Here is a 24,002-nt window from a genome sequence, read left to right as displayed (position 1 = left end):
GTCTTTAGGACTGAGTCTAAAAATCCTTCCACCCTGCTCCCTTCACTCCTCCCACCCAATTCCAAGCAGACATCAGCCTCTTGTTGCCCTCAGAGTAGACTTTATTGACTTTAGCCAAGGGCAGGCCCTGAGATAGAGGTCCAGAGAGAGGGGCTTGGTAGGACTTGTAGGGATGCTATGTTCTGGGGGCCAGGTTGGTTCTGAGGGGCAGAAGGCCATCCACCCACTCACATGGCCGCTCCAGGAGTGTCTGCCACAGCTGCTTCTCCTCGGGTGTAGAATCCATCCAGGGCACCTGGAGCCCATAGCTGCTGCCTGGATATGGCAGGCAGGGGTGGAAGCCATGGTCACAGGACACCCCAGGTCCCAAGGAACCTGCTTGGTCCCAGGTTATGCGTGGCCACTCCCAGTTCTCAGGGAGTGAGACACCAAAGCTCAGGAGAGGGCAGAGAGGTGCCCAAAGCCACACACTGAGCCCCTCCCTCTCAGCATTGGGTCCCCATTTACCAGTGCCCAGGCTGAGGCGTGTGCCCCCCAACTGGCGGCTGGTCAGGGCTCCATGATCCCAGAGGGAGAGCTCGGCACAGGCCTGGCGCAGGTCAGCAGGCCCAAAGCCATCATAGACCATGGTATGGTTGAACATGGGGCTGAGACTGCGTCGCACTACCCTTGTCCGTTGGCGGCTTGCCCGACTGTCATCAGGCAGCACCGAGCTGTGGGGGGGATGGGCTGGTGTCAAGTAGCCACCCCCTCATCCTCCCCAGAACCAGCCGGTCACCAAGTGATTGGCCATTCTCCCTCAATGTTCATGTCATCTGGCTCCTGCCTGAGACCTGGCCTCAAACCCTTGCTACCCTGGGACCTTTGCACCAGCCTCTTCTCAGTTCTCCTGCCTTTAAAAGTTACAACTTCTATTCATAGGACCCTGAGTAATGTCTTTGAAATGCAGTTCTGTTACTCCCAGTTTAGTGACCTTCATAGGCTCCCTGTTGCTCCCCCTGACCCCCAAGTAGTTTCCAAAAGTTTTTAATGCCTTAGAACACTTTCTGCATGATAATATATGGCTCAGAAGTACAAAACCTAAATGAAAAAAATGTCTCTAGTGTTATCAGGGCTGGGAACTCAGAACCTGATAGACCTATCTCCATTACACACTCTGGCAGGGTAAGGGGGTGGACAGCATCTGGAGACAACCCCTAGAAGTCCCCGGATCTTATTTGGAAAACTACTGAACTATAAATTTGGGCCAAGCCCTACAGTCTGGACTTGGTCCTCCATAGAAGGGTCCCTCCCAGGTCTTAGCCTCAGCTCTCCAACAAGTCCTAAAGGCATCAGACACTGAAATGCAGGTCCTCATAGGTGTCCTTAACTTTCCTGACTCCAGGCCTTTACTCAAACCATCCCCCCTTGATGCCTGCTCAATGGTCAATGGTCAGACTGAGGGGATCAAAGGTGGTTGATAAGGAGTCTGTTAGAGGTGGGGGGCTCCATGCAAGGGAAGGAAGGGAAGTGGGGAGATCCTGATGCCCCTCACCATTGTATATAAGTGTCCAGGGATCCAGAGCGCAGCGGCACGAGGTTCTGAGCTTCCTTCACCCAAAAGTGCAGCTCCCCGCTCTGGGGCATTCCTGCACCTGCGGACAGGCTCGGCTTAGGGTCAGGCCTGGCTGCATGGACAATCTCCCACCCCACCCACTATGTCCCCTGTTTCCCAGAGCCCGGTCAGCTTGGCCCCTCACGGGGCTGTCACTCACCCTCTGAGCCTGCAGGGATGTACTTGAGTGACAAAGAGAGCAGCCCACGGCTGGGAAGGTCATCGGGAGAGGGGGGGACCTGCAAGGAGAGGTTAGTCAGGGGGCCTAGGCAGGGTCCAAAGAAAACTGGCGTTAGCGGGTGGAGTCACCAGACCCAGGTGGGTCTTGGTTAGTGGGAGGGAGAAGGACCAAGTCCGTGGTGGCACCAGAGGCCATCGCGGGGTGGTGGTGGTGGTGGGGAGATAAGGTTGTGAGGCCGAGTGGAAGCTCCGCCCGAGGCAGAGTCCGAGACAAGCTGGAGGAAAGCCCGGTGGGGTAAGGGAGGGAAATCTGCTGCAGGTCTTTCCCAGCCGGCCAAGCTGCCTCACCCGGGGCTGCAGGGGGAGCCAGATGGGCTCAGAGTCCCAGTCCCACGTGTCCAGGGGCACTTCGACTTCGCCCATAAAGATGTTGCGACCCAGGCTTTCGCGGTGCCACACGGACAGGCTCAGCACGCGGTCCCGGAGCTCAGCCTGAGGGACGGAGTACTGGGGACAGGAGGTGCGCTTTAATGGAGCACCGCTGATGGCCCCGGCTTCAGCGCTGCAGGAGTGTTGGCTGGGGCTTGAACTACTATGTTCTGTGCAGGACGGACTCCTGGGGAACCCCGAAGGGTATTAATGGGGGTCTGGACTAGGGCCATGCCCACCACTAGTCTGATCTACTGGAGAATGCTTTAATGGGAGGGGCTTCCTGCCGTTCCTCCTGCAGAATGGAGGATTGGCGCGACGGGCAAAGACGATGGATCCTACGGCTGCCCTGCCGCCGGGTCCCCGCAGGGAGGGGCGTCACATTCATTAATGGGGGCAGCCGCGTCGTCGCAGCCTCACCCGGAGAGTCTCGTTGAAGACCGGATTCAGATTTCGTTTCTTCACGGCCGTCTTGCGCTTGCTTTGCTTATCAGGGAGGAGGTAGCCTTTGACGTAGCTGGGGCGGGGGAGGCGAGGACGGGGGTAAAGGGTCGCCTTCCAGCCGCTACTCCCCTGCCCGGGGGGCTTCCCCAGCCACAGCCTGGAAAGCAGCTTCCCGTGCCAGGCTTCATGCAGCGTTTTCAGGGGATTATCTCACCCAACCCCCACGCCTCCCAAGAATGCTGTTATTCCCATTTTGAAGATGAGGAAACTGAGGCCTCAAGCAAAGCGGTGGGGCCGGACTGTGAAGGCGGCTCCCTTGCGCCTCAGACTCTGCCGGGTCGGGCACTCACGGGTCGGAGCGGCTGCGCCGGGCGGCAGCAAGGCCGTGGCACTGGATCACGTGCACGCGCAGCTCGGCGGCGCCCGGCTCGTAGCGCAGGCCGAAGTGCAGAGAGCCATGCACCTGCACCGCGGCCGCCTCCGCCTCCCCGGACAGGCTCATCTGGCTGCCGCTCAGCTGCGGGCAGAGGGGTGGAGAGGTCAGGGCCGGGGAGCGGGGTTCACGTCCGGGGTCGAGGGAGCGGGAAGCGTGGGGAGGCGAGGGGAGGGGTCCAGCAGGGGTTCCGTGTCGGCATGAGGAGGGGAAGCACCACCTTTCTCCTACTCCCCAGGCCCTCTCCCTCACCCCTCACCGTGGAGGAGTTGAGACTGGACACGGAGGAGCTGCTGCTGAGCATGCGGTCGAGGGAGGGGCCGGGTCCTGGGGATTCCTCCCCGTTCTCCAGGATCTCGGGCGCCGCCTGGGTCTGGGGAGCAGGGAAATGACGGGGGCGCCCCTCGCTCCCAGCCCCTCCCCCGACAGCTTTCGGTCCCGGGCGGCTCACAAACTTGGGCGGGAGCACTCCCCTCCGGGAATCCGCTCCGGGTCTTGAGAGCAGCCGCGGGCCGCTCCCGCCTACCTGGGCTGGGCGGGGCCGCGGCTCCTGCGCGTCTGGCGCCCGCGGCTCCGGCTCCGGGTCCGCCTCCTCCGAGCAGACCTGCGCGCCCCCTAAGCCAGGGGCTGGGGTGGGGCACAAGCTGCTAAGCGAGCCCCTCTCCTGCTAGCCACTGGGCAGAAGTGGAGGGACTGGTTTACAACCCCCTTGACCTGCAGATTCAGGCCCCCGTGCTGCGATGTACCCGTGGGGACCACACACACACACACCTCCCCACCGTTAGAGGAGGAGGGTGCACACCGGCGCTGGGGGGTCTTAGAGGGGCCCCTGATCCTCGTAGCCTCTCTGTGCTCCACAGACACACCTTCCCACTAACCTTCCTGGGCCTCAGTTTCCTCCTCATGATCTGAAGACTTTGGGGGGGCATCAGGTGTCTGAAAGCAAAAAGAGTAAAGGTCACAGTGGAGGCTAATGATGGGGTCAAAGGTCATAATGGGGTTAGAGACCAGAGGCTCCAGGGGGCCATTCCAGCTTCGGGTTTAGCACAGCCCTCAGGGCAGGGCAGGCAACCAGCTGCAGGACCTGTTGGGCCTGTAGTTCACACCCCCTTCACACTTCAGAGCCTGGGTCCCATTGATGGGGGTGGGGGGTGGGGGCAGTAGTATCTGAGTCCTGGACCTTGCCAGCTTCATCCCCACTCCAAATCTAATAGCTGGATTCAGAGATTAACCTTAGAGGTGGGGTCCATATCCCCATTTGATAGAGGAGGATGACAGAAGCCAAGCCAGGGTCTCTACCTCACATATCCCACCTCCACTCCAGGGTCATTGTATGTTCATTAGCTTGTTCAGTCACTCATTACTCACCTCAGCCTCACTGAGACTCTCTTGGGAGGCCCTGTCCATGGGGCACCTAGGAAGAGGGAGAGGTGGTTGTCAGGGGATGGGCCCCAGGTGACTGCTGGGCACCCTCCCCTCCCTGCCACACCTTCTCACCTGGGTTCCAGCTCCTCTTTGGTCTCTTTCCCAGCAGCCTCAACTTCCCTTTCGCTGCCCGCAGCCTGGGCTCCTGCACGGTGGTGAGAAGTTCTGTGAATCTTGTTGCCCTTGGAGATTCCCACCCACCTCCTGGAAGCTCATGGAGGGGTGGTGACCACCCAAAGATGGTGACCACCCAAAGATACACAGTACCGGGGCAGCCAGGACTGGAACCCAGGGGCCTTCTCTCCCTGTCCACACACACCAGGTGCCCTGAGCTGCAGAAGGCCTGCCCTGCTCTGGGCATCTCCTCTCACCCCTGGAGCTCTTCTTCCTGCGGATAGAGGCTCGGACAAGGTCAGAGCCAAGGTGGGCATGGTGGTGCCGCAGGGAGCGTGCTTCCTGGAACCAGTCCCCCGTCAGGATCTTCAGCTGCCCGGGGTCTGCCAAGGATGCCCGGAGCTTGCTGGAGGGTGGGGGAGGGTGTGGCTGTTACCATTCACCCCAACATTCCTGCCACCCACTCTGCCAGGCCCTGTACCTGGGGCTAGGGACACAACAGTGAATCAGACTTGATCCCCTGTCCTGGAGGAGCTCAGATTGGTGGGGAGACTGAGTCCAGTATAGACAAGTACACTATAGTGAGGGGGGTGTCATGATGGATTTGAGAAGGGCCAGCTTTGCCAGTGGGAATCCAGGAAGGCTTCCAGAGGTGACATTTGAATTTCTTCTTAAAGGACAAACTGGAATTCTCCAGGTAGAGAAGGAGAATAATTATTATTAATTAAATGTCTGCTGCACATAATCCCTCCTAATTCTGTGAAGTAGTGCTCCATAGCCCCATTTACAGATGAGGAGAGTGGTGTTGGGGAGGCCAGGTAGGTTGTCCAAGGTTACAGAGACGGACAAGGTGTCCATCTGTAAGTCCCTACTTTCAGGTCCCAGGCTTCTTGGCCACTATGCTCTCCCATGAAGAAGGAACAGAACTGAAGTGAAGGCGGTATTCAGGGACTGGAGCGCCTGGGTGGCTATAGTGGATATTTCGTGTATATGTATCTGGGGTAGAAGCTACTGGTGGAAAATGAGATTGGGATGGCTGGCAGGAGCCAACCAGGGAGGCCTTGTGCATCACCTGTAGGAGCTTGCTCCTGATTCGAGGTGCTGAGGAAGCATGGGAGGTTTCAGAGGGGACATTAGGACAGATCTGGGGAGCTCCAGCTGCAGCTGGGGAGAGGGATGGAGAGGGCAAGCCTGGAGGCAGGCATGCTGGAAGGGCTTTGGGCAGCGAACCCAGGAGAGGTGATGAGCTGAGCTGGCCAAGGGCAGAGACAAAAATAAGAACTACCCAGATATCTAACAGGCTGCACATTGGTGGGGGCAGGGTGGCGGCCACCTAAACCTCCCCATGCCTGAAGTTCTTTCTCCTGGGGTCCCTCACCCTCCTCACCTGACCCGCCCCTCCTCCAGCTGGCGCAGGTGGGCATCTCGCTTCAGGACATCAGTAATGGCCTCCTGCTCCTCTTCCGTCAGGAAGCTGAGGTCCAACAGCCCACCGGCCTCAGGCTCTGCTTCATGTGCCATGAGGAGGCAGGACAGGGCCCAGAGCCCCTCTTGAGATGGGTGGCCTCTGTGGGGCATCAGCTGGGGCAGTGCCCCAGCTGGGCACACGCAGCTCCCTGGGGGCAAGCCAAGGTTCACGTCAAACCCTGCCCAAATACGATGCATATCCTAGAACTAACTGCCCTTTTCTGCCCAAATATATGCCCAGGTGGTGGGCAATGTACAACCCCAGGAAGGCTGAAATTAAGGTGGCGTGAGACGCACCCACGGACAGTGTGTACACTGGCCCACGAACACTCAGGACATGCTAGAAGACATGTGCACAGACACATAGGCGCCAACACAGACACAAGTACCTGTAGTGAGATGTACACCCAGTCACACATGCACACTGACACCTATATAAGGACAGGCACATGCACACCTGTTCCCCATGAAGGACCCTAGGTAGTCATAGGCCTAGACCCATGCCCAGACCAAGTGACCTACCTAACATATTCTTAAACCTGTACACAGGCATGTGCACACAAAGGGAGACAAGGGCCCACACATGGGTTCACCTGAATAAGTCCAGGGACAAAGACATGTCCCTAGATAAACACAAATCACACAGACTTTTGTGTACACACGTTGCTCCCCTCCCCGCCAACTGGACCGTGAGCTCCTTGAAGCTAGGGACATCCCCAAAGCCAGTACTTTACACACAACAGATGGTTGGTAGTTTGATTAATAAGTGAGAAATATACTCATGCACACATGCGAATGCACACACACTAGCATGCACTCAGACACACGGGCATACACGCACATCTGCTCATCCCCCTGCCCTGGGAACCTCCCAACCTGGGTCCTTTCCCTCCACCTCTCACCTCCACCCTGTGCTGGCCCATTTGGCCTTCCTGTCTGAGGCAACCTCCTCCCAGCCCACACCTCAACTTCCTCCCCCAGAGGTAACCGCTGCACCCACTCCCACTCAGGCCTCCAGCCTGGGGGTATTCCCGCTATCAACTGTGCCCTCTTGCCCAGAGCCCCTGGGCCTCTCTGCTCTGGCCACATGGTTGCCGCCTCCACCTCTTGGGACCTGGCTGGGGTCCCGGTGGGGGAGGTCAAGTGCTACAAAGCAGCTTAGGCTGCTCAGGTACCACAGTGACTCCGGAAGGAAATCATCTGCCCAACCCTGAGGGGCGTGTGGACGTGGCAAAGGGCCCATGACTAGGCTGTAGGCAGAGCAGAGTCTTGGCCTGAGCCCACCAGGCTGGCTCTCCTCCTGCCCCTCCCATGCCTTCTCGTCTGGCACTAGGCAGGGCTGAGGTGGGAAGAGGGTGCTCAGCAGGCAGGTCCCAGCTTGTGCCTGTGTCCTGCCCTCCCAGCTGAGTCAGTGTCCAAGCCCCAGCAAGCCCTTTCCTCCCTGGGGCCTGGGGTTCCCTCATGGCCATGTCGGGTGTTGGGCAGAAGGCTGTGTGAATGCCCGCGTGCCTGAAGTTATCAATATTTCCTGAACATCTACTGTGTTCAAGGTGCTGCGTGTTACCAACACACTGCTGGGCTCTTCTGTGGCATGGTGTGCCAGCCCGTGTTGGTGGCTGTGTTATGTTGTGCTGTTGTGAGTCTCAGTACAGCAGGCATGTCTGTGAATGGTGCAATCTGTGAGCCTGTATGTTTTGTGGATGTGAACCCTACGACACTGTGTGTGTGTCTGTGTGCCATGTCACAATGTGGTGCTGCATGGGTGACTATTGTCTGTGTGGTGTGTTCAGTGACTTTCTGGTTGACAGCATTGTAAAGGTGTACACTGTGAATTTCTTCCTATTCTGTGTGTGTGACTTCGTGTGTGCTGTGTGGTGTGCTCTGGTCCCCTGGGGGCCAGCAGGTGTGCGTGTATGAGCATGGAGATGGGGGGATGTTCTGTAGAGCTGTGGGCACCCGAGTCCAGGGTTCCCCACAGCACCCCCTTCCTTGCAGTCCTCGCTCCTTCCAGAGGCAGAATCAAGTGTCTGGTTCTCCACACTCTGTTTCCACACTATGGGATGGACCTGTTGGTCAATATAAGGTTCTGTCCATCTGTCTGGCTGTTCCAGTCCCAGACACGCTCCCACCTCCCTCACCTCAAGGTCCCAGAGGGTGCTCAGGATACCAGGTAGCAGCCTACTCTTTGGGACACTGGCAGGGTACCCTTGCCCCAAGGTGTGTTACCTGTAGGGGTCCAGTATGGACGGGATACCTTTGTAGGGTGATCCCAGCTCTCCTGGCAGCGAGTTCGGGGACCAGAAGAAGAGCAGTGAGGGACTAAGGCTGACTCAACCGCCAGCCCAGTCCAACAGCTGCCCCAACCAGGAGGAGGAAACACCCTCTCTGCAGGGCCTGATGCAAAACCAGGCCTGGACTCCTGGATTCTGGGGGACGGGGCACCCAGGCCTAGGCTCTCAGAAAACCCAGAGCCCATTTGGTGGGCGGGAGATGCCCCCAGGCTTGGCCCCAGCTCCAGCGCAGACTTACTCTGTAACTCCTGTAACTTCAGCAGGCCCCAAGACTCAGAGCCTGGCTGTCTCTTCTGTAGAGTGGGTAGCAGCCCCACCCTCACTGCTGGGGAGCTGATAGGAACTGGCTTTGAAAGTGAAGTTAGAAACCTTTCTAAGAACCTTCTATGGAAGTGCTGCAGACTACAATCAACAAGCCTGAGTAGAGTTCCTGCTCTGCCACTGTGTGACCTTAAGCAGGTCTCTTAACCATTCTGAGCTATAGTTTCCTTCTATGCAAACTGGGCAGCAGAGTGTGAAGAGCCTATTATAAGGGAAATGAAAAGTACCTGGCACTAGCTGGTATTTGTAGGTACCAGATGTCCCTCTCCAACAGAGTTCAGTTCACCACCACCTCCCGGGAGTGCTGGCCTCAGCAGAGTGCTCATTCTGTCCCCTTTGTCCACCTTGGGCCTCATCTGTCTGACGAGGCTTGGATTCTTCTAGGGCCGAAGTGAGACTCCCAACCCCTCTCTGTCCATGGGAGCCCCTCTGAGCACCCCATCCTGCTCCTAGCACCCTGAGAATAGGCTTGGGTCCTAGATTACATTTGCTTTGGGACCACAAATGGAGGCCATGTCACAGGATACCCCTAAGTCAGCTTCATTCCACTCTGCCTGTCCTGCCCTGCCCGCCACCATGGCTTGTTATTAATTAGAGGGCACTTCTCAGACCCCCAAGAGAAGAAGACATGGTCAAGGAGTGGGCCCTAAAGAAAACCCCACTCCTCCTCCCCAACATCAGAACTGGCTACCGAGGTTACCACCACTCTGAGCACCTGAGGACCCTCCTACATCCTCAGCCCCAGGTCCAGACTTCTGTATTTATTTTTTGCAAGTCAGTCTAATTTTCTGAGCCTCTTTCCTCATCCATTAAATGGGGGTAATAATCCCTCCTCAGATGGTATCGGCTACAAATCAGCGAGACCCCTGAAGGCCCGTAAGTAAATAAACATACACATTTGCAATATCCAGGGAGTGTCCCCCAGGGGAGTATGCGAGCAGTCACTGTGATGCCAGCCTCCTCCTCAAGTCTCCCAGACGGGGAGGGCATGGCCAAGGGCATCCTTAATCCTTCCCACAGACCCTGAACTGGCTCTGACCAAGGATTTCTCTAGCCCTCACCTCTCAGCAGCCCTCAGTCTGAAGGCCACCAAATTTCACCGCCTACTCTTCCACTTCTAGATGCCTTTCCTCTCTCTGGTCTGTCCCTGTAGCTGGGACTCTCCTGAACTTTTGATACTTCATCTAAGTGTCCTGCTGTCTCTTCAACCTGAACTCCTCTTATCTTCCCCATCTAAACCTCTCATTTCCAAAGTTCCGCTTCTGTACACAGCCCCCACGTCTCAGGTTCCTGCTGCTTACTGCCGGTCACCAGTCACCCTTTCCTTGGCGCTCTCCCATCTCAGTCATGCTCCCACTGCCCAGGTCTCAGTCCCGCCTGGCCTCTTCTGGAAGCCTGCTCCTGTCTCCTGGCCTCCACACTCAGCCCCAGCCTCTGCCTGCGCAGCTGTAAGAGGGCCCTTCCAGCAGCCTGCTTTGATCTGTCATTCCTCGGTTTTAGCTGGCAGCAACTAGGGTAACTCTCTGGCTCATTCACAAATCTGCTTCAAACCAGCCCAGCCTCCTTTAAACACTTCCATCGACAGGGGTCTCATCACCTTCCAAGACAGTCTATCTTTCTTTTGAGCTGCCCTATAACTGCCTTCTGTCCCTTCAACACCCAGCCCATCGTGCCCCCTACTCAACTACGGCGTACTCTCCCCATTGGCTGCCACCCTGCCAGGAGTCCAAGGCCTCCCATCCACTAGTCTCCTGGCAGCTTCCCTGGTGAAGAGGCAGGGGCTTGGAGGCCAACAGAGCTGGGCTGAAATTCTGGCTCTGCCACATGGTCCCTGGTGGCCTTGGATCAACGGCAATCTCCATAAGCCTCTCCCTTTATGAAACAAGGACAACAGCAGCTATCTCACGGGGCTACCCGAGAACTGTTTTGGTTTGCTTGCCCCCAGCATCCACTCTCCCTTCTGTTCCAGTGAGGCCATCTTGGCGGGTGGTTCTGAGGGAGCTCTGGAGTCAGGCTGCTGGGTTCGAACATGGTTCCACTCCTCCTGTATCTGTGAGCAAATCACTTTACCCCTCTGTTATTTCTTCATCTGTAAAATGGGGATGCACCTACTTCGTAGGGCTGTGTTAAGGATCAATGATACAGTGCTTTATTATAAGGCCTGTCACACAGTACACACTCAGTAACTGTCGATGATTTTTGTGGCACCTGTTTATGCCCTGTCTGTCCAAGGCTAATTTAAAGTTCTGCTGGGTGGGAAAAGGCCTTAAAACTTTTTCTATCTCCTTTGCTGTGACTGTCCTTTGTACTATAACCCCACCCCCAACCCCACCAACCAACTCGGACCCTAATATGCAGAACAGATTTTTAAAAATGGAATTACTCTGATGTGGGGAGAGTAATACCTGTCTTGCCCTGGAGAAAGTCCAGGCTTGGAAGCCACAGCACTGCAGGGTCTAAGATGAACCAACAGACACCTCATCCGGGACCCGGAGGGCCGGCAGCTAGAGCTGTCCTCAAGGCCATTCTCTGGATGAACGCAGAGGGACCTCAGGATTCAGAGGCCAAATCCTTTACTAGTTCACCTAGTGACTCATGGAACAGGGCAGGGTTAGAAAGACTTCATCAAGGAAGTAGCTCTTAAGCTGGACCTTGGGAAGGCTACAATTTCAACAGGTGGAAAGCAAAGGACCAGAAGTGGGCAGGTGCTGGGAAACAGGTGCTGACTTGTCTCACTGGAGAGCAGGGTGTGTGGAGAGCAAGGACCCTAAAGGCCACAGAGTAGAGGCACCGTGGAGCAGAGCAGTGACTGGATCACCGGAACCAGCACAGAAACTTGGCAACACGCACATAGGCAAGTCTATGGCAGGGGCCAGGGGCTGGGGCAGTTCTCTTGGCTTATCTCAGGCAGTGCGCCCCTGGTTGAGGAGACAGGTTCAGGGCTCTGCCAAATTCTACCCAACAGGGACTACAGGGGGCGGTTTCAATACTTACTTGCCTTGAGGAGAAAACTTTGGTAGTGGGTATGGCATGGTGGGGAGCTCCCTCACCACGGGCAGGATACACCTGAGGAATGCTGACTTCCCTGCCAGCTCTGGGCAACGCAGGTGCTGCATGAGGACCAGCCATGGCCCTGGCAACTGGACCCCTCACTGAGGGGCAGAGGTACCACCAAGATACCAGCTGAGGAGGCAAGGGGGCCACTGAAGGGAGAAAACAAGGCAAGGCACCGTCTGGAGTCAAAACTCTTTATTGCCCTGCCTGGGGAGCCCCGCACAAAGGAATCACAGGAGCAGGGGCGAGGGGGGCAGCACAGCCCTCTCCACAACTTGAAGAGCAGGGGAGCTGTCGAAGGTGCAAGGCAACGGCTCCCCTTGGGCTCCCTGATGGCATGGGCTGCTCTGACAGCCCCCACATCTTGGGCCCAGGGAGGCCCACCAGCGTGAGACCCACAGCGGGGGCCAGGGCCGAGCTTCATTTACATTGCTCTGGTCTACAGAGGGTCACTCTGGACATTTCTGAGTCATTGGTTTCTCCAGCCTGGCTGAGGGCCCCTAACTGCAGGGGGAGATGGACTCAAGTGCTCAGAGGCCTTGGGAGAGTAGGCAGTGGGGGCTGCATGGGCTGGAGGATGCCAGGAGATGGGGCACAAACTACCCCTAGTGTAGCTTCTGGCAGACTTCTGAAGGGGGTGCCCATCCAGCCCTTTCTAGAGGCCAGTGATGAAGACCTCCAGGCAGCTTAGCTTACAGACTCGTTATTCTCCCACCCATCCTGGGACCAGAGGCCGAGACATCCTCCTTCCTTTACAGGGCACTGGGCTGAGGCAGAGGGAGCCGAGCAGGCAGTGGCAGGAGCAGCTGTACAGAGGGAAGCTAAGGCCTTTCCAACAGATGAACAAAGAGTGTGCCTCAAGGGCAGTAGTCACAAGCCTGGGAAGGAGGGGACAGGGAGCCTCTGAGTGACCAGTCAGAGCCCCCACCCCCAGCCCCCAGGCCCACGCTCATCTTCAGCCCTTGTCCCATCCCACCTAGCTCAGACCCTGGGTCAGAACCGGCAGGCCCATCCTGCTTTTAGGGGTGAGAAGAAACAATCTGGAACCAAAAGGGGTGGCAGCTGTCTCCTTAGGAGCCTGGTGGGTACAGGGCCATGTGGCAGTCATCACCGCAGGTTAAAGACCAAGCTGGCAGTTAGGATGATGCCCAGGAGAAGGGTGAAGGGGAGCCAGGTCTTCACGAATGCCCCGATGCTGACGGAGAGGAGAGAGAGGGGAGCCGGGTGGGGAAGGCCTGATGAGTGGGTGGGCGCCCCAGAGCCCATCCACCCCAGGCCCAGGTGGGGCTGCTGACCCTAAAGAAGGAACCAGCCCCTCATGTTAAACTTGGCGAGTCAGGGGACTGGACTGGCCCTGGTGCCTGAGCCACTGCAGACAGGGACTGCTCTAGGCTCCTGGTGGTCTGACACCTTGCTGGGTGGGCACAGGAGACGTGGCTGTTCTCCATCTTCACTGCCTCCATCCACAATCAGCCCTGCCTCTGAGGAAGTCTCCAGTAAGGCACTAGGAACTTCAGTCTGGGCATGGAAACCAGGAGGAAAGGGATTGGTAGGAGTTAGCACAGTGCTGTCACAGGAGTCAGGGCCCAAGTCCCAGCTCTGCCTCAGCTGCTGTGTGACCACAGTTTTGGTTTTCTCAGGGGACCTCCAAAGGCCTTTTTCACATTAAAAAAAAAGACCCCAAGAGTATACTTTTGAGAAACTCTTGAAGACGAGCACAGCGAGAGGGAAGCTTGGAGAGGTGGCTGGGTTAGCCCAGGTGTGGGTTGCCCCCGAAGGGGGTGAGTCTTTCTACCTCTCAAGCTCCCTTTACCTGTGAACTTGGATGAACATTTTTGTCCTCACAGGTTATGAGGCTGTGGCTTCAAAGGTCCTCCCAGGCCACCACTGAGGCCCACCTGCGCAGAACCCTGCCTCTCAGAGGGATGCGGGGAAGGGACCCTGTGGGGCAGTCACCACACCTCCTGTGAGGGTCTAACTTTTCACTGGACCTGAGCACAGGGTTTTGTGGCCTCACTGTCTCTCAAGGAGCCAGAATTATTATCCTCATTTTACCAAGGAAAGTTGCAGCTTAAGAGAGGCCAAGGCAATCAACCAAGATCTCAGTGTGCGAGTGACAAAGCTGGGCTGAAACACAGCCACCTCTCTCTCACCAGGAACTCAGCTAGTTATTCTAGAACCTTCCTGGCTCCAACCAGGATCTGCTTTGTCTGTTTTGTCCCTGATGGCTGAAAGACTCCAGAAATGGCCCTGCTGGGATCTCTCGGAGAAGCAACCCTGGGGAAGGTGGCGATGGGCAGGGGAGGGCAGCTCACCTGACGTACTTCCCATACAGCAGGCAGAAGAAGCATAGCGTCATCATGTTCCAGTTGGTGCTATTGTTGTAGCGCATCAGGTTCAAGGCCAATGCCACATGTGAGTGGCAGTTGTCACAGCAGAGACTGTGCTAGAGACACAGGAAGGGTTGGTTCAGGCTGAGCTGCAGGGGAACCTCCTACCCTGGTTCCCACACTCAGGAGCGGCCCACCTACCATGCGGTGCTTGTACTCCTCAGAGGCGTCGTGCACAGCTGTGTCCCATGCGTTGGGTCCACTAGCATATACCTGAGCAGGGTCCAACTTCCAGTACCTGAGGGGAGAGGGAGTTCTAGGCACTGGCTCAGCTGCCTTGCGGCCAACCAGCTCCACAAGTGTTCCCTGACGCCTGCTCTGTGCAGGGCCCTGAGCTGGGTGCTAGGTGAGGCTACGGGGGCGAGCCAGGAACAGGGGGAGAGCTGTACAGCAAATTCTAACTGTGATGTGTCCAGTGTGATGCAGATCCTGGGGAAGATATGCACTAACTCAGTTGGAGTGTATGAGAGGCTTCTGGGGGTGACAGCTGAGTCCAGTTTGAAGGAAGAGGGATTAGCTATGCACAGAACAGGAGTGGGCATTCTAGCAGAGGGAGAGGCACAAAACTGCAGTGTGCACCAGAAATTAAGTGACAGGGCACTGCTGGAGGATTCACAGGGGAAACAGGGTGGCGGGATGTTGGAAGACGAGTCTGGAGATGATGGCAGGACCACATCATGGGAGACTTGAACGAATTTGTCCCTCAGTGCATTCGCCCTCATGGGAGACTGGGGTGGGTGGGAGGGCAGCCTGGCTAAAAGCTCATAGACCTCCCGCTGAGTGAGGATGGCTATTCCAAGCAACGGAGTGCCCCCAGTCTCCAGCCAGGAGGTGCTGGTCAGCCAGCGCCCTCTGGCTGCAGTGCGGCAAACTGCTTGATGGAGGAGCCTAGAGATGGGCCGGTGAGAAACCAGTGGCCTGGGCTGGGGCTGCTCAGGGGTTCCTGCCTTAAAACTGTTCTTGAGAAGCAGCCTGGCAGCAGACATCCAGCCCAGAGGCCCCTGGCCCATATGTCCACCTGTCTGAGGAAGTCAGCAGGGGTCTTGGAGCCTCCTACAGGTCACCTCTGCTGTTGGGACATCAACTCTACCTTGGGCGCCCCTTCCTGGGTACAGCCTCGGGCAATAGGGGCTGCTCTGAGCATACAGATGGCTGAGGTATTGTCACCAGGCTGCCAGCTGAGATGGGGCCCCCAAGACAGAAATAATGAAGACCAAAAATCCCAGGCAAAACAGCAATAGCTCCCAGAAGGCCTGAACTACTTTTATTCTACCTAGAACTTCCCAGCAGAGTTCCAAACAATGCCTCCCTTACACTTTAAATGGCTTGTTCACTCTGAGAGACAGGAGAGTTTACGTTTTAGAGTGAAACACCTGGGTGTCAGTCCCAGCTCCACTGTTTCCTGTGTGATCTTGACCAAGTCCCTTCCATTTCCTCATACTTCCAATACAACTGAAAACATGACGTTGCAGAGCTGAGGCAAGGCCTACATTTGATGGCCTGTGGGTGAAGGGTCAGCTAGGGACTGGCGCAGGAGATGCTCACTACAGGGCTGTACACTCCAGTGGGAACTGACTGGCCTCCTCTCACACCGTCCTCAGGGTGCTGGCTCCTGCTGGGCCCCAGAAGCTTGGCCTGCTGCTCTGGGCAGGAGGAACCTGGCCCTAGGGCTTGTCACACAGGTGCTCGTCACTTACTTGGCAGGCTTCCCAAAGGCCATGTTGTCTTCCTGTTGAGGGACAAGAGCAGAGGTCAGTGGAGAACCCGCTCCAGCCTGAAAGACAGACCTGAATTGGTGGTGAAACCAGTGACTCACAAGGGGTATGTCAGGTGGGCGCGAGTGGGGTCTGTGCCCTGCTCTGGAACTGGCACAGTGTCTGAAGTGTGAGCCTCAGCCCCTCCCTGGGAAGAATGGAGCGTACAAGGCACTGCAGTAGAGACCAAAGACTCAGGGTGCAAGCTGTACCTGCCCCTCTGTGGCTCCCTCACCCTCTCTGGGTCTCAGTTGCTTCAGGTCCTCTGGTTGATATCTGATCTTTGGTCACAGGGAGGCGGTTTCCTGTGTGGTGTAAATGATAATATCCTCTGACCTCCTAACCCCTTGTAGTACTGGTAGCCTGACTGCATTCAGAGCAGGAGTTGGGGGCAGGGGGGTCCTTCTTACGAGGCACGTTTCAGCAAGTCCTAGGTTTGCCACCTAAGATCTGGGCCATAGGAGTTACGCAGGGACAGATTCTGGGTTCAGAATCAGGAAGACTCTACTGACAGAGCTGGTCAAAGATGGATCATCATCGATGTATATGACAGTGAAAGACCTCTTCTGTGTCAAGATGATCATGACAACTACTGATATAAACAGGTTGGTGCCACCACGCCCCTTCATTCCAGCCTCTGATAGAGACGCACCTGCAACCTGGACATGGGCTGGATACTGCCTACCTGGGGCAGGCCCATGGCACCCATCTTGGGCACACTGCCTGGGCGTATCTATTCTCTGAGAATAGACCTAAGAATGGAGCTGGTTCATTCTAGAAGCCCCACCCCTCTTCTCCAAGGCCACACTTGGGGAACCATGTCAGCCTACCCTGTGGCCCCAAACTGTGACTCCCATCTTTGAAGGTCCAGAGATGTGGTTCCTGGATGTGCTGACTCTCCATTCTTGCCTCTAATCCCTACCCATGTCTTGGTACCCGAGAAGTGGGCAAAGGCTGGGTGAGTTACTTAAGAATCTTTTGGGCCACACTACCCTCCCACCCTGCCCTAGAGGCAAGAGAAGGGGTAAAGGGGTCAAACACTGGTAAGGAGCGGAGGGCCAGGGCCAGGACTGTGTTCGCCTGGGTCTTGGGGAGACAAGAAGGCTGCCTGTAGGCAAGATGGGCCACCTTCCATTTTGGCCTTAGAGCCCTTCAGAGGGGGGAAAGAATGGGGACTCACCGAGACAAAGTAGGGGCCAGCAAAGTCCCGAATGACTCCTGTGGATGTGCAGATGCCCATGTGGCCGATGATGGGGAAAAACCACCTGTGAGAAAGGAGAGGGAAGGGGCAGAGCTTAGGAGGCCTTTCAGCTGTTTAGACAGATGCTGGGGACACTCCAACCAGCATGACAACATGTGAACGTGCTGTTGTGTGATGAGTGCCAATGAGGGTGGCAGGAGGGGCTGAGAGAAGAGAAAAGGGGCAAAGGGCAAATGGTCAGCGCCACGGGACCACCTCACTCCACAGAATGGCTAAACTCACTGGGCTGGTGACATGGAATGTGGTGAGGATGTGGAGCGACCAGAACTCTCTTTCACTGCAAGTGACAGTACAAATGATTTCTGCCACTTCCAAAAACTGGCAATACACTCTGCGCCTCAGCAGTTCCACTTTAGGGTATATACTCAAAGGAAACAAATGCTTGTGTCCACTAAAGCTGGGTATGAGAACCTTCATTAGCACCTTTATTCAAAATCGCTGGAGACATTTGTCAAAACTCACTGAACTGCACACTTAAAATGTATGCACTTTGTTGTATGTAAACTATATCCCAATAAAGTTGATTTGAAAAATAGCTAGAAAAAAAAAATCCAAATGTCCAACAATAGGAAAATGAGCAAGAAATTAAGGGTATGGAACAATGACAAAGAACAAGCTTCTGCTACACACAACGGATTCTCACAGATACGAGGTAGAGTAAATGAAACCTTACACAAAGGTCCATACATAATCTTCTGTTTACATGGAGTTCAAGAAAAGGCAAAATTAACCTATGATGCTAGAGGGCAGAAGAGGGGCTATTTCTGTGGCAGAATCAACTGGCACCAGGGAGCCCTTGGGTACTGGAAATGCTCACTCCCTTGACCTGGATGATGAGTATACATATGCAAAAATTCACTGAGCCATATGCTTACAATTTCTACACTTTATGGTGTATGCTATGCATCAAGAAAGAAGAAACACACACACATCTCAGTTGGACCCCCATGTGCAAAACACAAAGGAACCCCAGATCTGTCTGTAGGTGGGGAACCATGGCTCTACAAGCCTAGGTGCTGGTCTCAATGCTGCACAATGCTAGGGAGGTAAGGAAAACCTACAGAGATGCAGCTCAAAGAAGCGATTATGTAGGGGTGGGAAGGAGTCAGCAGACTCCACAGAGGAGGTATCTTTTAACCTTGACCTGTGAAAGGACAAGATATTAACAGGCAGAAAGCAAAACTCTGGAGCCACAAAGTACTGCATATGTCTAGGGAATGTGAGGGGGACAGGAGTGGAAGGAAGAGGCGGCCAGTTCATGGGCTACTCTGGAATAGCGGCAAGAGACTATGGTGATCCTGACTACAGTATTGGTGGTGGGGTGATAAACAGATGGATTCAAAAGATCTTTAAACAGAAGGCAGGGCAGTATTATGATTGAAAGAATAGAGGTCTTCCAAGTCTGAAGCCTGAGCACCTGAAAGGATGATGTGGTCTAAGTAGTCCTTTGAGAACATAACTCATACCCCATCATTCCCTTGCTTAATACCCATTAATGGCTTCCTATTACACTTACAATATATGTCAAACTCCTTCCAACAGCTTGGCTCTGCTAATGCCTTGCAGTCCCCTCCCTCCTCTCCCCAGCTACACTGCCCACGTTTGGTTTCTCAAACACACCAAATCCTCCCAACCTCTCAATTCCTTTCATCTGGCTGGGGAGAATGTCTGGGTTTGACCAGTACTCTACATACCACAGTTGTGCTGGAAATAAGAATACAAGCTGGGGACAACAACAAAGCCCTGTACCCAGAGAAGCCCTAGAGAAGAAATGATCAAAGTATTTATCAGTCTGGAAGATCCCCAGAGGCAAGCTCCAAAGCTGCTTTGTGGACTACCATTTACTCAGACCTAGTACATAATTGACCCTCAATAACTACACATTGAATGAATGAATGAATGACCCTGGAGCTCTAGCTGGTAAAAACAGCTAGCGGAAAAAGCCCTGTGTGAGCTTCTAAGCCTTTAGTTCCTCATCTATAAAATAGGGACGACAGTTTCTATTTTCATTAGGTTGATGTAAGGACTGGATGAGATAGTGAATTTAAAATGTTTAGAATAGGGCCCAGAAAAGAGTAAGTATGCAATCTTAGCTGTTTTTATTAGTAGCAGTAAATATTACCTGGCTTTTCATGAAGAATTATCAACACTTCTGAGGGGGTAGACAGATTTTTGGATTCAGTTGCATCTTCTCTGATACCCTCTCCAAAGTGAGATGACAGTCCCTGTGTCACATCTATTCTTAGCTCTGTACTCTATCATCACAATCATCACAATACAATGTGATGGTTAGTTCACCTGTCTTGTTCTTTAACAAGAACATGAGCCCTTTGACAGGGGACCTATGGTTTATTCATCCTATGAACATCTGTACATAGATCTGAATGGAAATGGGGTGTGAGCTGCTTCTGGCCCAGATGACTGGCAATTGTGGTGTTTCCACCTCATGTTACTACCAGCTCTCTGAAGAGCAGAGGACCCCATGAATATGTTTTTGAGAACAGGGAAAAAACAAAGAAATCTTAGGATAACAAACCAGGTTTTTTTTAGCAAAACCAATACATTCTCTGACTGTCCCTCCCAGTTAGTCATATTAACATTTTATTTTTTTCATAGTACTAAACACTATCAGAAGTTCTCTTATTAGTTTACTTGTTTACTGTCTACTTCCTCCCGCCATGATTTAAACTCTATGACAGCAAGGATTATATCTACTTTATTTGCCACTGTGTGTTCTTTCCACCTAGAACTACTCTAGGCACATAGCAAATGTGTTAAAGAACACTGAATGAATTAATGAACATGCTTTCTTAAAATTTTTTATTTTTAAAGGACTCAGACTTGGATGTTCTTAAATGCATAAGCATTTGAAAACACAAAACAGTTGTAGTATTTTAACATAATATAAAAATTAAGGTCATCTTAGGATCAGCAACATATAAGGTCAAAAGTAATTTCTTCTCCACACCACCACTTGGCTGCTTTTGAGAGAGGGAACAAATCCATCAGGTGAGAGTCATAAAATAGCAAGTTATGGAGTTAGAGACTGAGTTTGGGTGCCTTTGCTTATTGGCACGTGAACCTGATAAAGACATTTAATGGTACATCATCTGAGAAGATAATTCCTATCTTAGACAGTGGCTGTGCAATCCAGAAAAAATGGGTGTGAAAGAGATTGGCCAACTGTCCAGCACTGTGTGCAGTCGTTATTATCAGCTACCAAGGCCGAAGGAAGGCAAACCAGCATCCCCAACCCAGAAGCTACTCGTTAAAAGGCTGCAGCACTAGCGGAGCACCTGCTTTCTCTTCTCACAAAGCTGATGCCATCGAAAGAAATTTGGTCTGGGGGGCAAACATGCTGGGACCTTGCAGCTGGGACGGTGTGTGGTATCCGGACTTATCGGAAACGAAGGGTTGGGCTCCCAGTTTTTTGGGGGCCTTTCCAATGTCGACATCCCCGGAGGCAGACTGGTCCCAACCAAACTCCCACTCTTGCCTCCGACCAGCAGGATGTCTTGCGTATAGAAGGCGATCAGCCATCATTTGCTCAATGATGAATAAGCCAGTGAATGAATGACGCGGTCTCCTCACAGGTTAGGGGCCCCTCTTCTGAACGTTTACAGGTCCTGAGCTTCCTAGCCACAGAACCTTTCCCGCTGGTCTCCAACTGCCTTTCTCCCTGACTAGACCAGGTGTAGTGAGGGCGTGGATAGTGACCCATCCGTCAGCAGAAACTAGCACTGCGTGAGTAGCGGGGTTCTGGTGACAGGGCGAGCTCGTGGGCCGGACCCGAGCCCCGGCTCTCCTAGTCCCGGACGCCAGAGGAGACTCACGTGAGCACCGGGATGGGCGTCCACACTACACAGTAGGGGAAACGGCTCCGCTCCACGTCCATGGCGCCCCCGCCGGAGCAGCTGACCTGCTTCTTGTCCGTCTCAGCCGCCGTCGCCACCTCCACTTCCGCCATTCCGGGCGGGGGCGGTAGAGGCGGTGGCAACAGGAGCGGGGAGCTCCCTTCCGCTTCCGCCATGCTGTGCGCGCCCTGCTCCAGCAGTCCCCGGCTCCGGCGCTGCTCAACCCGTGGCGTCACTTCCCGGAGGTGTGGTCCGCCGGCTTGTCCTTCCCCCGGGAATTGGAGCCGCGTCCTTCTAGGCCCGACCTGCCTGGCCTTCTCCATTTGCCACCTGCCAGCCACGCGTGTTTCCACCTACACTGCACGGCTGCTGAAGGAATGCCCTCCGGCGGCGCGCAGTCTAGAGCGGGAGACCTACCAAGAACTCTCTATAATTCCGTACGCCGGGGCTCCTAAGTGGTGTGATATAGTCACTATTTATTAAGCACTTCTAGGTGCCAAGCACTTGATGTACGTTCTTTTTAATCCCCATAAACTGGTTAGACATGCGAATTTAGGCATTTCCCCCAGGTTAGAAGTGAGAAACTGAGGCTCAACGGGTGAGGTGGAGTGGCCACGACTCATTGTCTCTCTTGTCCTTTTCATTCTGTGGTCTCTCACGAGGTGGTGGTAGCATAAAAGGACAGACTAAAATATTGTGTGCGCGTGTGTATAGAAGCAGGGGAGACTTGCCGGATGGTTTGATGTTTGCCAGGTGACACGGGGGTGGTGGTGGTGGAGGAGGGATGCGTGGAGCCGTGCAAAGAAAGGCCTTGCAGAGCGCAGGGTGCAGGAGTGTGAATATCACCTTAGCTGGAGTACATCACAAGCCTTAGATGTGATGATTCCTTTAGTGTGTAAATGGAAAAACTGAGGCTCAGGAAAGTTAAGTAATTGTCTGAAATCATACAGAACCATACAAAGCCAGAGACTCAAACTTGGATTCTTTGGGCTTTTTAAAGGAAGCCAAGATAGGCAAAGAAAATGGGATCTGCTGGAGTGGGAAGGGTAAATGGGGGACAAGAAGGAAGGCAGCAGCTAAAAATCAGGCTAGAAGGAGGTATGATCAGATCCACTCAAGGTGGGGGCTCTGCCATTTTGAGGTCTTTCTTTCATTGAATTACTCTTCCTCCACACTCATCTGATATGATAGAAAGCCTGCTGTCCTGTTGTTAGCACCTACTATTTTAATGTATTTTTGGGGGTATGTCTGTCTCTTGATATAGAACTCTAAGGTCTGTAATTTCAGTAGCTAGCCTAGTGCAGAGCAGATGCCCATTAGCTGTTTACTGATGTACTGAATGGTTGTTTTATGAAGGCCTCTCAGATATCACACTGAAAATGATTCCAACCCACTCAACAAATTTTAGATATGTTTGTGCCTCTCCAGTAACCCATGTGTAGTGTGTGATCCTTGAAGGGCAACAATCAGCCATCTAGGACAGGGTTTGGAATAGATTAGGTATGCAGTAGTATGTTTGTTGAATGAAAAAATTAATTACATTTTGATTCACTCACTATAGGTTTTAAATCTCTTTTGGGTCACATCCTTTAAGGAAGGTCTATGCCTTGGATGTTCGTCTACCATCACTGTTGACCCATAATTCTAGCAGGGCTGGTGGCCCTTTAAGACATCTATTGTATGTATGCATGAATAAACAACCAAAGTCAGTCTTTCTTAGGGCCTGATACAAATTTGGTACTGTTAACACAAGTACCACATTTAACCTGACAACCTTCAGTGGCTTCCCATTGCATTTAAGATAAAACACAAATATTTCACCAGGGCTTACAAGGCCTGGCACCAGGCCATTTTCTTACTTGTTCACTACACTACAACCATTGTGGCCTTTTTTTTCAGTTCCTCTCATATGCCATGCTTTCATACCACAAGGGAACAGGCACTGTTCTCTGCTTGAAATGGGCTGCCCCCCCTAACCCCCCCAACTCCAAACTGGCTAACTTGCATTTATCCTTCAAGTCTCAGATGAAATGTTTTCTCAAAGTGCCCTTCCCCAGCCTCCCAGACTAAATTAGAAAGCCTGTTAATCTCCCTTGGAATACCGTTCTTTCCTTCCATAGCACATTTGTAGCTATGTACTGTGGGAATTCCATACCAGGCTGGAAACACCTTGTGGGCAGACTGTATTTGTCTTGTTCACCTCTAGAAACACAATGCTAGTAATATCTAGCACATAGCATTTGTTTAATAAATATTTGCTAAAATTGAATGAATGGCAAACACTTATAAGCTTGGTATCATGTGCCAGCTACAGGCTGAGGGCAGGAACCTAGCCTGTCACCTGCTACCTCTTGGTGCCCTAAACTTTTTGAAGGGGCCCATGAAGGTTGGGGGCTCAGGAGTGGGGTCTGATGAGAGAGCCCTAACTCCCTTCCCTATGGCCTGCATGAGCCTACCCTTACTGGAGGCTGCAGAAGCGGGGGCATAAAGAGTAGGTACCTGGAGGGAGAAGCCAGCCCCTTCTCTGATGCCTCTGGGGCCTCTCTCCCAGGCTTGTTCCCTACCACAGACTGTCCACCAAGATCCTTCTCACACATACACAGACCATGGTTTTTTCACCCAGTGTAAAAGTCTCCCTGGCCCGTGCCCTTCCCTCCTCTGCTGTGACCACCATCACCCATGGATGGGAGATCGCCATCAAAGACAAACATTTCCTCCCGGGCTCGGAGGGTCACAGGGTCCTGGAAGAAGCTCCTCTAACAGTGTGCTCAGGAAAGGATTGATAGGGCTCAGAGCTACCCCTCCCCCCAACGCACACACCAACCGAAAATAGGAATGGCCATCTGGATCCACTTACCGGCCCACTGGGGGAGGGAAGGACGGCAGAGCTGTAACTGTCAAGCTGGGAAAGCTTCAAGGTAAGATGCTATGTGTTTGAAGGGTGAACTCGGGGCATGTCCTCTCTTGGTGGGAGTTAGGGCATCCCCTGAA

General features: G+C 53.8%; 2 protein-coding genes across 7 annotated transcripts; both read right to left on the bottom strand.

Annotated features, from left to right (window-relative positions):
- Positions 1–80: 80 nt before the first annotated feature.
- On the bottom strand, positions 81–8,439 carry SYTL1 (synaptotagmin like 1). 5 transcript variants are annotated; one of them, XM_017675284.3, is made up of 15 exons: positions 8,313–8,439; positions 6,007–6,235; positions 4,877–5,025; positions 4,578–4,650; positions 4,449–4,494; positions 3,959–4,016; positions 3,532–3,707; positions 3,340–3,453; positions 2,998–3,164; positions 2,624–2,720; positions 2,123–2,281; positions 1,755–1,833; positions 1,535–1,634; positions 508–713; positions 81–315 (listed from the first exon to the last, which is right to left on the bottom strand). In XM_017675284.3, exons 2-15 carry the CDS (start codon positions 6,195–6,197, stop codon positions 176–178), a joined length of 1,755 nt encoding a protein of 584 aa, XP_017530773.1. In that variant the 5' UTR covers positions 6,198–6,235; positions 8,313–8,439; the 3' UTR covers positions 81–175. The 5 variants fall into 5 exon arrangements, with proteins under 5 accessions (XP_017530773.1, XP_017530783.1, XP_017530756.2 ...); XM_017675294.3 differs by having other exon boundaries at positions 3,607–3,707; XM_017675267.3 differs by having other exon boundaries at positions 3,340–3,707.
- Positions 8,440–11,932: 3,493 nt separating this feature from the next.
- TMEM222 (transmembrane protein 222) lies at positions 11,933–21,216 on the bottom strand. Of its 2 annotated transcripts, XR_005061245.2 has the most exons (7): positions 20,991–21,216; positions 17,077–17,161; positions 15,840–15,871; positions 14,284–14,380; positions 14,068–14,198; positions 13,163–13,270; positions 11,933–12,947 (listed from the first exon to the last, which is right to left on the bottom strand). XR_005061245.2 is itself a non-coding variant. In XM_017675240.3 (6 exons), the coding sequence occupies exons 1-6, from the start codon at positions 21,185–21,187 to the stop codon at positions 12,860–12,862; spliced, it is 630 nt and encodes a 209-aa protein (XP_017530729.2). In that variant the 5' UTR covers positions 21,188–21,211; the 3' UTR covers positions 11,933–12,859. The 2 variants fall into 2 exon arrangements, 1 of the variants encoding a protein (XP_017530729.2); XM_017675240.3 differs by lacking the exon at positions 13,163–13,270 and having other exon boundaries at positions 20,991–21,211.
- Positions 21,217–24,002: the final 2,786 nt, after the last annotated feature.

This window comes from Manis javanica, chromosome 4, assembly GCF_040802235.1.
Source record: "Manis javanica isolate MJ-LG chromosome 4, MJ_LKY, whole genome shotgun sequence".
NCBI classification, from domain to species: Eukaryota; Metazoa; Chordata; class Mammalia; order Pholidota; family Manidae; genus Manis; species Manis javanica.
This window is presented reverse-complemented; position numbering and strand designations above follow the sequence as displayed.

Excerpts from the sequence above, each read along its gene's own strand:
- SYTL1 (XM_017675267.3), bottom strand. The coding sequence starts at position 6,197 with ATGCCCCACAGAGGCCACCCATCTCAAGAGGGGCTCTGGGCCCTGTCC. Across the intron at positions 4,651-4,876 it reads CAGGAAGAAGAGCTCCAGGG|GAGCCCAGGCTGCGGGCAGC; the intron begins GTGAGAGGAGAT and ends ACCACCGTGCAG. Across the intron at positions 3,165-3,339 it reads CCAGTCTCAACTCCTCCACG|CTGAGCGGCAGCCAGATGAG; the intron begins GTGAGGGGTGAG and ends CTCTGCCCGCAG.
- TMEM222 (XM_017675240.3), bottom strand. The coding sequence starts at position 21,187 with ATGGCGGAAGCGGAAGGGAGCTCCCCGCTCCTGTTGCCACCGCCTCTA. Across the intron at positions 14,199-14,283 it reads AGGAGTACAAGCACCGCATG|CACAGTCTCTGCTGTGACAA; the intron begins GTAGGTGGGCCG and ends CTGTGTCTCTAG. Across the intron at positions 12,948-14,067 it reads CTGTATGGGAAGTACGTCAG|CATCGGGGCATTCGTGAAGA; the intron begins GTGAGCTGCCCT and ends CCTCTCCGTCAG.